Source organism: Salvelinus alpinus, chromosome 1 (genome assembly GCF_045679555.1).
Source record: "Salvelinus alpinus chromosome 1, SLU_Salpinus.1, whole genome shotgun sequence".
Taxonomy (NCBI): Eukaryota; Metazoa; Chordata; class Actinopteri; order Salmoniformes; family Salmonidae; genus Salvelinus; species Salvelinus alpinus.
In genome coordinates, this window is record NC_092086.1 from 93898523 (window position 1) to 93911114 (window position 12592).

General features: G+C 40.1%; 1 protein-coding gene across 1 annotated transcript in view; it reads left to right on the forward strand.

Moving 5' to 3' along the window:
• Positions 1 to 11169, forward strand: part of LOC139534873 (NALCN channel auxiliary factor 2-like) — a 43461-nt gene extending 32292 nt beyond the window's left edge. Inside the window, exons 2-3 of the mRNA XM_071334385.1 lie at positions 7963 to 8134; positions 8270 to 11169. Of these exons, the coding sequence (XP_071190486.1) occupies positions 7963 to 8134; positions 8270 to 8580 (483 nt within the window). The 3' untranslated portion in view covers positions 8581 to 11169. The remainder of the gene's footprint in view (positions 1 to 7962; positions 8135 to 8269) is intronic.
• The last annotated feature ends 1423 nt before the right edge of the window (positions 11170 to 12592 follow it).

Consider the following 12592-nt stretch of genomic DNA (forward strand, 5'->3'; position numbering starts at 1 on the left):
ACCCCTTTAGCTATGAGAATAGATTTGGGAGAGAGATACAGAAAGAAAGAGCGCTCTTATAGCAGGACTTCTATCCCCTTTAGCGATGATCATTTATTTTGGAGAGAGAGAGCTCTTAAGACCGTCTTCAATAATATATTCCTATAACATACAGTATAGCTTTTGTCCCAAAGGGAGCCATATGGGGTTGCTAAGTATATTTGGATTCTAGATTCCCTATAGGTCATAAATACTTGAAAACCGATCTATTAAAGCTACCACTGGTTAGTTCTGCAACAAAAGATACTTGACGATATCGCTTGTCAATGTCTCAAATGTGTTGGACTAAAACTGGTCTGTATTTTGTACTAACTGAGTGTGATCTGAGGTCATATTCGTTAGAACTGATACAGACTCCAAAGGATTCTCTTGGAACAATTCATTTGGAGTTGTGTGGTTCCTCCCCTTAGCAACAAGCTACCTATTGATTTAACAGCAAGCCAGGTGCTCCACGGGCATGGAGCATTTTAATGTTTGACAGGTCGCCATTGTAAATATGAATTTGTTCTTAACTGACTTACCTGTATAAATGAAGGTGAAATAAAAAATGTATCCTAGCTAAAAGTATAGGAGGGAAAATTAAAATAGTAGAAGATTTGAGTAGGCAATACTGTAATAAGCTGTAGGTAAATTGAATACAACACACTCCATAATGCTAGGACTTTCTAGACTTGTTTTGGCAACTCCAAGCGAACCTTTGAGGCTCATGCTCTTAACTTGCTCTCTGCTCTTTTCCTGAGCTGTGCATAATGACAGGTTTGCTTGTGTAGTGGCAGGAGTGGAGAGGAGATGCACTCACACTGGTTCTTGCACTGTGAAATGAATAAGCATAACTACTGCATATGTTTGATGAAAAACTCATGAGTTGACTAATTGATAAATGGAACAAATTAAGAGGTTCTGAATAAATATACTATGCCATTAAACAGACGCTTTTATCCAAAGTGACTTACAGTCATGCATGCATAGATTCTTATGTATGCATGGTCCCAGGAATCAAACCCACTATCCTGGCTTTGGAAGTAACAAACGCATGCTTTACCAACTGAGCTACAGAGGACCACTCTGCCACCTGGATGTGAAAGGGCTTGTTTTGCTTTGGCTTATCCAAACATTGGTTGTTATGGTCTTATCTTGGAGAAAAAAATATTGCAAATCACATCTGCTCTGAGAGACGTTGGCTGCTAACTGGCTCCACCATAGAACTGACTCCAAAAGGTTCATGATTAGATACCTGCTTAACACCATGCTTAACGAGGTGATTAAAACAGTGCAGACGTACTTTGCTTTAATTGAATCTGCTCTGGATGCTTTCCTCATCACTTTCAGTCCTGGCCAAATATAGGACCTGCCGCAGACAGTGAATATGACTCATTACGTTCTACCTCACCTTTACATACTAGACACTTGCTGCATACGCAAGACATCTGTCACACATTTTAAAAGAGCTTACATTAAATACATCACTTATCTGCACTTTAGCTACACTGTACAGGAATGGAAACACGTTACAGCAGCATGTGAAAAACTGTAGGCGTGGTAGAAGGCTTCTTTTCACTGTGTCTCTTGTGTTTTTCATTTGAGCACTTGAAAAATCATTGGTCTCATGCAGTTGACTGTCTCCAGCCTGTTAGAGCAGCCCTGTGCTGTACGTCTGTCTGCCGGGCCGGGCATAGAGCCAGCTCATTGGGCTGTATAAGGATAGCCAGCCAGCCAGGTTAACAGGCCCACATTCAGAGCCAGACAAGCGGCTAACACTCCTTAGTCTGAGACCCACACAAAGCCAGGTTGTCAGGTTAGCACACTCTGATTGTGGTCTTTCACAGACTCAAGGAAAGCAAAGTCAAGCTAGCTTTTAGCCCTTCTAGCAGGCAGACTATCACCTTTATGTAGAACATAATTTAATGATTTGGGTTTGGGCTCATAATGTACTCAAAGTCTATTTGACCAGGAATGCAATGCATTAATGTAATGGTGTCGGTCTGAAAGCCATCTCAATCAATTGCACTGCTCTATAAAATTACTGATTGCTTTCTGACTGTTAAAACTCTTCACATCAAACTCACCTAAGTTTGTTTAATTAAGGTAGTTTTATTATGATTGGAAAATAAATTATGGGTTTGTGATTCTTCACATTTTATAGGAAATTATTTTGAATCATTGGGTGTTAACCACGCTGTATGATTTCTGGTGACACAAACAGGATTTCGGTGTAGCAGTAAGGACATCTGCTGGTGAAAAGAATACTGCAGGCAACTTTTGCATTGACAGAAAGACTGTAGTAGACTATACAGCAGTATGTGCAAAGCCGTGCCCAAAGAAGTACAATCAAAACAGACATTTTATAAGACTTGACTACCCATGTCACGCTGTGTGGTCTCTAACTGTGCAAAGGATTGCTGTGTGGAAGACAGGCCTGGTTTTAAAAGGGTGTTGTCGACTGACTGGGGATGCCCAGGGGTGTATTCATTAGTTGGATCTGTTGAAAACATTTAGTCTGTTGCAAAACGTTTAGCAACAGAAACCGTTTACCGTTTAATTTATGAACCAAACGTGGAGGGACCTACATTCATTTGTCTAATAGAAACTGTTGTTTTCATTGCAAAACGTTTTCCGTTTGGAGTAAACGGTTGACTAAACGTTTTGCAACAAAAACAACAGTTTCTATTAGACAAATGAATGTAGTTCCCTACCCGTTTGGTTCATAAATTAAACGGTAAATGGTTTCTGTTGCTAAACGTTTTGCAACAGACTAAATGTTTTCAACAGAATCCGACTAATGAATACACCCGAGGGCAGACTTTTTAATAGGCCTAATAAAAAAGGCAGACAAAGCCCTGATGTCATGAGAAAATCCATGGAAAGGTTGTTAAAAAGCAGACATTAAAGAGCCCCCAATTAGCTTGAAGAGTAGACTTCATCCAACTGTGTGCAGCATTTAAAGTTAACTTTAGGCCTAAATGTAACTTAAACCATTGATTCTGTTAAGTTTTTGTACCTTGTGCAGTTTGCTTTGGCAAGACGAGTCCACAATTTTTTTTCCTACAGTATCGTTGGTCGGTGCTGTAGATCTACAGTTAAAGTCAGAAGTTTACATACACTTAGGTTGGAGTCAATAAAACTAGTTTTTCAACCACTTCACAAATTTCTTGTTAACAAACTATAGTTTTGGCAAGTCGGTTAGGACATCTACTTTGTACATGTCACAAGTCATTTTTCCAACAATTGTTTACAGACAGATTATTTCACTTATAATTCACTGTATCACAATTCCAGTGGGTCAGAAGTTTACATACACTAAGTTGACGGTGCCTTTAAACAGCTTGGAAAATTCCAGAAAATTATGTCACGGCTTTAGAAGCTTCTGATAGGCTAATTGACATAATTTGAGTCAATTGGAGGTGTACCTGTGGATGTATTTCAAGGCCGACCTTCAAACTCAGTGCCTCTTTGCTTGACATCATGGGAAAAATCTAAAATAAATCAGCCAAGACCTCAGAAAACAAATTGTAGACCTCCACAAGTCTGGTTCATCCTTGGGAGCAATTTCAAAACGCCTGAAGGTACCACGTTCATCTTTACAAACAATAGTACACAAGTATAAACACCATGGGACCACGCAGCCATCATACCGCTCAGGAAGGAGACGCGTTCTGTCTCTGAGGAAACAGGTACAAAAGTATCTATATCCACAGTAAAACGAATCCTATATCGACATAACCTGAAAGGCCGCTCAGCAAGGAAGAAGCCACTGCTCCAAAACCGCCATAAAAAAGCCAGACTACGGTTTGCAACTGCACATGGTGACAAAGATTTTACTTTTTGAAGAAATGTCCTCTGGTCTGATGAAACAAAAATAGAACTGTTTGGCCATAATGACCATCGTTATGTTTGGAGGAAAAAGGGGAAGGCTTGCAAGCCAAAGAACACCATCCCAAGCATGAAGCACGGGGGTGGCAGCATCATGTTGTGGGGCACTTTGCTGCAGGAAGGACTGGTGCACTTCACAAAATAGATGGCATCATGAGGGGTGAAAATTATGTGAATATATTGAAGCAACATCTCAAGACATCAGTCAGGAAGTTAAAGCTTGGTCGCAAATGGGTCTTCCAAATGGACAATGACCCCAAACATACTTCCAAAGATGGGGCAAAATTGCTTAAGGACAACAAAGTCAAGGTATTGGACTGGCCATCACAAAGCCCTGACCTCAATCCCATAGAAAATTTGTGGGCAGAACTGAAAAAGCGTGTGAGCAAGGAGGCCTACAAACCTGACTCAGTTATACCAGCTCTGTCAGGAGGAATGGGCCAACATTCACCCAACTTATTGTGGGAAGCTTGTGGAAGGCTACTCAAAATGTTTGACCCAATTTAAACAATTTAAAGGCAATGCTACCAAATACTAATAGAGTGTATGTGAACTTGACCCACTGGGAATATGATGAAATAAATAAAAGCTGAAAAATCATTCTCTCTACTATTATTCTGACATTTCACATTCTTACAATAAAGTGGTGATCCTAAATGACCTAAGACAGGACATTTTTACTAGGATTAAATGTCAGGAATTGTGAAAAACTGAGTTTAAATGTATTTGGCTAAGGTGTGTGTAAACTTCCGACTTCAACTGTATGTCAGCATCAATCAAGCTGGCCTCGACAGTGTTGGTAGTGAACTCAGGGGTTGCCATAGGTGGCATTTACTTTGTGTCCGTTCATCATTGTGATATTGTTACAGAGATAAGTCAACTTAATGTTACTAGATATAAGTTTTTCAGAGGCATTATCCAAAATCTCCAAGTGCTATAATGCTCCAGCTGTTTTTACACTTTGAAAAGGTAAACGTGTCTTGCGGTCGGGGAGGCAGGCTAAGGATAAGAAAAGGAAAAACATCTGATTTCATTCACAAGTCAATTGTAGTGATGGTAGCGGTGGTCAGAATAAATAATAATGTCCGCAAAATAAGCGAAAATACAAAAACACACGAACAATTACATTTTTTTGACAGGTTCTGACATCAAAATCAAACCTAAAATAATCCACACTAGATCTGGCCTAGAATCAGGCTACGAGCATAGCAACAAAAGTGGCCTACCACATCAACACTCTCAAACAACACTACAGAAGACTGGCAGAGCTACAGTAGGTAGAAATACCTGGTGCCACGTCGTGAGCTAAACCACAATGAGCAATGACCAATTAACTAGTAGCCTCTTTTACCCAACACAGAGACAAACATTGTAGCCTACAATGGCTACAGCAGACTATCATCATAACAACATATTCACAGGCCTTTCTCAAATTAATCCCAGTTTCAACTGTACCGGTGTCGTGTGGGTGAGTGGTTTGCTGATGTCAACGTTGTGAACAGAGTGCCCCATGGTGGCGGTGGGGTTATGGTATGGGCAGGCATAAGCTACGGACAACGAGCACAATTTGCATTTTATCGATGACAATATGAATGCACAGAGATACCAGGACGAGCTCCTGAGGCCCATTGTTGTGCCATTCATCCGCCGCCATGATAATGCACGGCCCCATGTCGCAAGGATCTGTACACAATTCCTGGAAGCTGAAAATGTCACAGTTATTCATACACGCCAGACATTTCACCCATTGAGCATGTTTGGGATGCTCTGGATCGTTGTTTATGACATCGTGTACCAGTTCCCGCCAATGTCCAGCAACTTCGCACAGCCATTGAAGAGAAGTGGGACAACATTCCACAGGCCACAATCAACAGCCTGATCAACTCTATGCGAAGGTGATGTGTCGCGCTGCATGAGGCAAATGGTGGTCATACCAGATACTGACTGGTTTTCTCTATACCAGATACTGACTGGTTTTCTCTATTCCCAGTCATGTGAAATCCATAGATTAGGACCTAATGAATTTATTTCAATTGATTGATTTCCCTATATGAACTGTAACTCAGTAAAATCTTTGATATTGTTGCATGTTGCGTTTTGTATTTTTGTTCAGTATACATATAACGTGGGTAAAACAGTATGTACAAATGATTAAAGTGACCAGTGTTCTATGACTCTATATAGGGAAAAGCAGTGTCAATACATGACAAACACAATGCACTCCAAATAAATGCACCAGTTGGAGGAGAGAACTCCACTTGAATTACACAGAACTGATATTTCATAGTCACGTGTTTAAAATCAGTAGCAAAATTGGGGAACTTCATAATTTAGTGGAGAGCACACAAGTGTGAACAGGGTTTGAATTTGGCACGAATGTGATAGTCACCATCTTTGATTGCTGTGTGCGGTGAAGCTAAATTGTCCCCAATACAACCATATAAAATGGAGTCTTTGTACAGATTGCAGACATGGCATCGCAAGAAGAGGATGAAGGAGTTTTGAACTTAATCCCAGATTGAGATTGAATGAATCAGTGCTTGCTGGAGGCTCATTGATTACACCTAAAATCGATTTATCCCTCCCGTCATTGGTTCCTTTCTCTGCCAGCTACTGTCTGTCACCATGCACTAGGGTTTATTATCATGTGCTTTTCAGTAGCTTTTAATGCTAAACATGTCAGAAACTAATGTTGGAATATTATTGATGGTTTCTACCCTAAGAGGGAGAAAGTAGACCTACAGTAAACAAAATTGGTAAGAATGGATGAGATACACAATTTATTCTTCTAATCCCCTCATCCCTCAAGTATTTTATTTCTTATTACAGGATTAGTATTGTGTTGCAATAGGTTGTACATACAGTACAAAAATGTTTGATAACATCTTATGTTAGAGTCAACTTCTGTGGTTTGAACTTATTTATTCAGATGAGTTCAGTTCTGAGGCCCCTTGTTCTTGAGGATGTTGCTGAGTCCCTAGATGGTCTTTGTCATTCTCGAAACACAATTCCAGCGTACCATCTGTCAGCAATATACTGCAGGTTAATGTGTATGGAAATGTAGTCAGGGAATTCCTCTCTCATATCTGTGTCTCTCAGGAGTTTGTAATTGAAAGGTGAACCGAGGAAGCACGCAGAGGAAGACATACTGAACATTGGGCTAAGGTGTAATAGTGTGCAATGTAGTTTGTTTTAATTGTGCGAGAAAATAATTGAGTATCTGTTGAGTATCCTCCTCCTTTAGCGATCTACCATGTTTATTCTTGGTGGGGCAGGTGACTTTAGTCCTTTAGATTAACCCCATCTCCTTGGGTTGATGTGTCACTGGATAAGCATCATCTTATCCTCTTGTGAATAGAGCAAAAGATGGTTGTAGTGTTGTGTGTACTATACCGATGATAAATATAATGGCTGTGAAAGAGGCTCTGGCTCATCCTGCTGCCATGACAGCAGTAGCCCTTGGCTCCACAGCAGAGCGGAGGTGAAGAAACTGCTGTGGTCCTCTGTCTACATCACTGCTGCCCTGCTTCCTGTGCATCTGTCTATGGAGAGCTGCTGCCAACTTGCTCATATTAACAGCTATATTTATCTCTCTTTATCATCATACACAGGGCCCGGTGAAGAGCTTTCTGAGTAGGTTGAAAATATGCCCTGGGTCTCCTTTAGATACATTGTACTGTACTCCAGTTTGCCCCAAACAGTGCTTGTTACAGTGATTTACAGTGTGCATTACCACATATGCTGACTCAGTAAGTTTCACTATATGGTTCTGTGGTTATAGCCTTGAGAGTAAACTGTTGATGAAGTGTATACCGGGTTGACTTTGTTTTGACAAGGTTTTCTTGCACTGTAGTCAGCCCAATTAGTATCATCTGTCCACTTATGGCCACCTCAGCAGAAGATAGTAGATGTTTGTAAAAGCTGCTAATACTGTAGAAATGGTTTTAATGTCCATCCATTAGCCTCAATTACACCCATTATCACCTCGGGCACTGCTATGACAAAAACCTGCTGTGTGTGAAAGCTGCCAGGCGCTGTGCTCTTCTCTTGCAGTCAGTCTACAAAGCCTGGTTATGCTCAGAATACTTCAACGCCACCCAGAGCCAGTGTCACCACAGGATTCCCTGCAAGCAATATTGTCTGGAGGTCCAGACCATGTGCCCCTTTGTGTTACCAGACAATGACGACTTGGTCTATGGAGGACAATCCAGTTTCATCTGTACAGGTACAGTATGATTGGGGCCTTGACTGACATTCTGTTGTTTGTGTTGCCATTTTTCTCTCACCTCCCATAATTTCACAGGGACTGTAACTTCTTTGTCATCTGAAGAAATCTGTTTCTTCTCTGTGTGTGATGCAGGGCTACTAGAAAACCATTTAACCAATGCAGACCCAGAGTGTTGTGACGTCAGACGGAGTGGCTGCGACCCCTCTGTGGGGGCGGCGTGTGCCCTGACCCAGCTTCCGGGGTCATCATCATGGCAGCGGCGCAGCTCCCCGCCTGTGTCAGCTGCATCGCGGCTGTGCAGCAGCAGACTCAGACTGTGTGTTTTGGTCCTCATCCTGCTGCACACTGTCGTCTCCTTTTCCACTGTCCAGAGCAGTGGCGCTGTGGGCCTGGAGGCCATGGTACCCCTGCCCCTGGAGGAGAGCTCTGCCCGAGAGGAGTGACTGATGATGAACAAGAGTTTCTACTGTCCCCCCCCCCGGCTTCCAGTCTACAGAGACTCCCTTCCTTCCCACTACCTGAGGAGTGAGGCGTTATAACCCTCTCTCTCCATCCAGTCCCCTCCACAGGACATCAGGAATGAGGAGGTTATACACCGCTCCAGGGAAGGCTACAGGTCGGTATACCTCTTCGCCCTCCAACACACTAGAGGAGTGGCGAAGCACGGGCCCTCCCCTCCCGCAACACAGAGGGATATGGAGGTAGTAGATAAGGCTTCGGAACTGAGAGCCAGCCATATCTCACGTGTAAGGAGGACATGAGAGGGCATGGGGAAAGAGGCGGGTCTCCCATCATGCTGAAAGAGGTACTGAATGCTGTTTCTAAGAAGGGTTTGGGTACAAATGGCCTTTTTCACTTATCACCACTCTATTTAATACGTTGAGTGATGGTTTTGGGGAGTTACGTACGAGGTTGAGTTTGTGAACTGCACAATTGGGAAAAGCGTGAGTTGCAGGCTTGTATGCTATTTTTATTAGTTGTGTGTGTGTGTGTGTGTGTGTGTGTGTGTGTGTGTGTGTGTGTGTGTGTGTGTGTGTGTGTGTGTGTGTGTGTGTGTGTGTGTGTGTGTGTGTGTGTGTGTGTGTGTGTGTGTGTGTGTGTGTGTGTGTAAATGCAGTGAACAAGTCAGCAATATAATTTATATGACCCAACACATGAAATCAGGTGATCATTACATCTATCAAGCTAATAGTATACATGCGAGAAATACTTTGTTTGGCTTACAGTAAATATAGTTATTATTATTCTCAGTAACACTAGCCTCATTATCATATACCAAGCAGAATCATTTCATGCAAATATTAGATTACAGATCCTCACCGAAGGTAAACCATGTTGTTTTTGATAGATGTCAGAGGTATACTACTAATGCTGTGGAGGAACATGTGTCTATGCAAAGCTGATTGAAACCAGTGGAAACTCCCCCTGGGTGTCTAATCGCTTACAGAAGGTAGATGATTGTGCCATGGAAGACTGTCTGGATTATAACTACACCAATCATTTCTTACTCATAAAACAGACAATTTACCACATATAACATATAACAAAGACCCAGAGTGGCTAATTGGAGCAGGAGGCCCTTAATCATGACTAAATGTTTAAGAAAATATTTTCAAGATGCGAATGCGTCGCATCATCAAAAACAATTTCTGTCACAGTAGAGATTTAGGGCGTGTCTATGCCCTCAATGTGAAATAGAGTGATTACATTATTTGGAAAGAACCAAAACGTATATATATATAAATTCTTCTAAATTCTAAATATCAGAGATATGAAAAAAGATCCACCTTGATTTATTTCATAAAGGTCATCTGTTGGCACGGTATTGTTATTTGTAAAGAAGAGCTAGAGTATGACTATATAAATGGTTCTCATGTGTTTCTGATTTATAAAATAAAATTATTCTGACCTCTCTTTTCCTGGCATAATCTGTGTATTATTTTTTTTTTAAATAATGTTTTTTAAATTTGGGCTTGTCTTTGGGAAGCTGAAATAAGATGTCTTCCAATGTGACAAATTGATTCACAAATACAAATATATTTGACACATTATTTGTATCTTACAAAGTTATTCTAAGCCAAAACAATTGTTTTAGGGTAATCCTGGGTTCACCTCCCAAACACATACTGTATGTGACCTTGGTCTACCACAACACAGGCATACTGTTTATGTCCTAACAAAGCTATTGTAACTATTTTACTATTGAAAAACTATATCATAGCAGAGGTTTTTACAGAGTATATGTATATGAATTGAACTTGGATTTGAATATATGATATAAAAAAGTATGACATTTATGATATTCTTTATTTATCCTAAATAAAATATATAATATCACTGTAGCCTTTTAATGCCTACAATGAATTAGTAGGCGCTAATTTTATGTCAGTGTCTAACGAACTGCTAGTTTCTTTAGTTTATATTGCTAAAAGATAGTTATTTTTCTTATGACTGACTGTGGTGTTTAACTGAATATCTAACAGACATTGTTGACATGCTGATTTATAAACTGGTTGAAGATACCAAACACTGTAAAAGAGACAACCATGTTGATAACTATACCTTGGGATTGAAAATCCTGCCTGCCTTGTATGACTAACGTGTGAAACATTGTCTGGTCTCCCTATTTCCAAAAAGGCCACTTGTACCCTTCATTCATATCAGTCATGGCTGTTGCTCATCCTACTAGAATATGAAGGAATCGTACCTCTATCAGATGAGGGAAAAGGGGATATAAATCTACACTGGTGTCCTAAGCCTGTATTCTGTAAGGGAAATACTTCTTATGCCATTTTATACACTGTGCTTTAATGTTTAGAACTGTTTGCACTAGTTCTAATAACATTTATTTTTCTCTGAGATTGTTTTGAAACTGTGCTAATTAATTCCGTTCTAAAAACAAATATTATCCCATATCTGTGTTTCTAGCTAACCTGTATATATGAAATCGGTTTTCTGTTTCTATTGTATTTTGGGCGGATCAGTGCCTGTTCACTGTTAAAGCCCAATAAAGTAATACAATTGTTCATCAACAGCCTCTCTTTTTGTGAGCAGTACAATGTTATACAACCTGAAATGTAGATTAAAGGTGAGCATCACCATCATAATCATGCAGAGAAATATATCAGTTGATAGGTCACATAAATCATGTCATCCGTGTTACTCTGTTTTACCAGTAGAGAGAGCTATTGTTAAGTGAGAAGTGTGAGAAAATCAGTATGCTGTATATTTGTGAGAGAACTGTCTGCAGCACCATACTATTTCTGCATCAATGTCAGTGAGAAGGTTTTATACTGATTACTATTAAACAATATGATTTAACTTCCTACTGTTATATGATCAGTCAAATTCCTGGAACATCAACAAATAGACACCAACTACTGCACATTGGATTATCACAATCACATTTCAAATGTGATGTGTGACAGTATGCCTTGATAAGCAAATTGCCTTAGAAAACAAAAAAGTCTACTCTGTGTGTAAGTATGTTCTTATTTTAGTTTCGCTTTAAACACTGGAGTGAGAAACCACATTAGCATGGTCAAGTGTTTCATAAATGGTACACCTTTTGAAATGATTTGAAATGATTACCTTGTGAGTGGCCTATTCATGTCCTTATGAATTATGCATATTATCTGCTGAAGTAGTCTCCAACATTATTTGGTGGTACTACAGTGTACAGTATATCCACTCTGACAGCACTTGTGTCTGATTGATTTTTGCAATAATGTTGTTATATTTCTCTTCAAACAGTGCAGTATGAGGGCCTGGTCTCTCTAATACGTCTGCTGTTCTGTTGACATCTGTCAGATGTTGAGAAAAATAATGGATCACAGCAAATCTTCACATCAGAAAAGGGCAGTTTCCCAGTTCTCTGTTGTATTGATGTTCAAATCTCATTCTGAACATTGGATCTCATAAAGCTCCTCTAAAAGCATGATCCATTCCCAATGCTGGAAAGTGATAAAAGGCATATTTATATGAAGCTTGTTTTATTGCTCTTGGAATGGTGCTTCTACAGAAAGTCCTTTCTATAAAGTTAATACTTTAAGGAACAGACATGGCCCATGAAAGATATAGGGACAGCCCCACTTGGTTCTGGGATGGAGACAAAGGATCCATGATTTAAGGTATGTTCCCCACAAACTGTTTTATTTTGTCAATGTATTACCTATTACCTTCCCACCCACCACTGTCATGTCTGTAGAAATGTATCACTATGTAGAAACATGAACATCATCTAGTTAACGCTGGAGATATTCTTGGGCATACTTAAATAGAATAAATATGGGTCAGTGATTGTTTTGCCTGTATTTACATAGCACCACTGAATGTTAGTGGGTGATAGACAGGGGTTGTCTGGGATTTTATGTATGTTCATGTCTGTTCTGCTATGCATAAAAACAACAGTGCTGGAATCACTGCTTTACTCTTTTATGACAGTGATGGGCATTC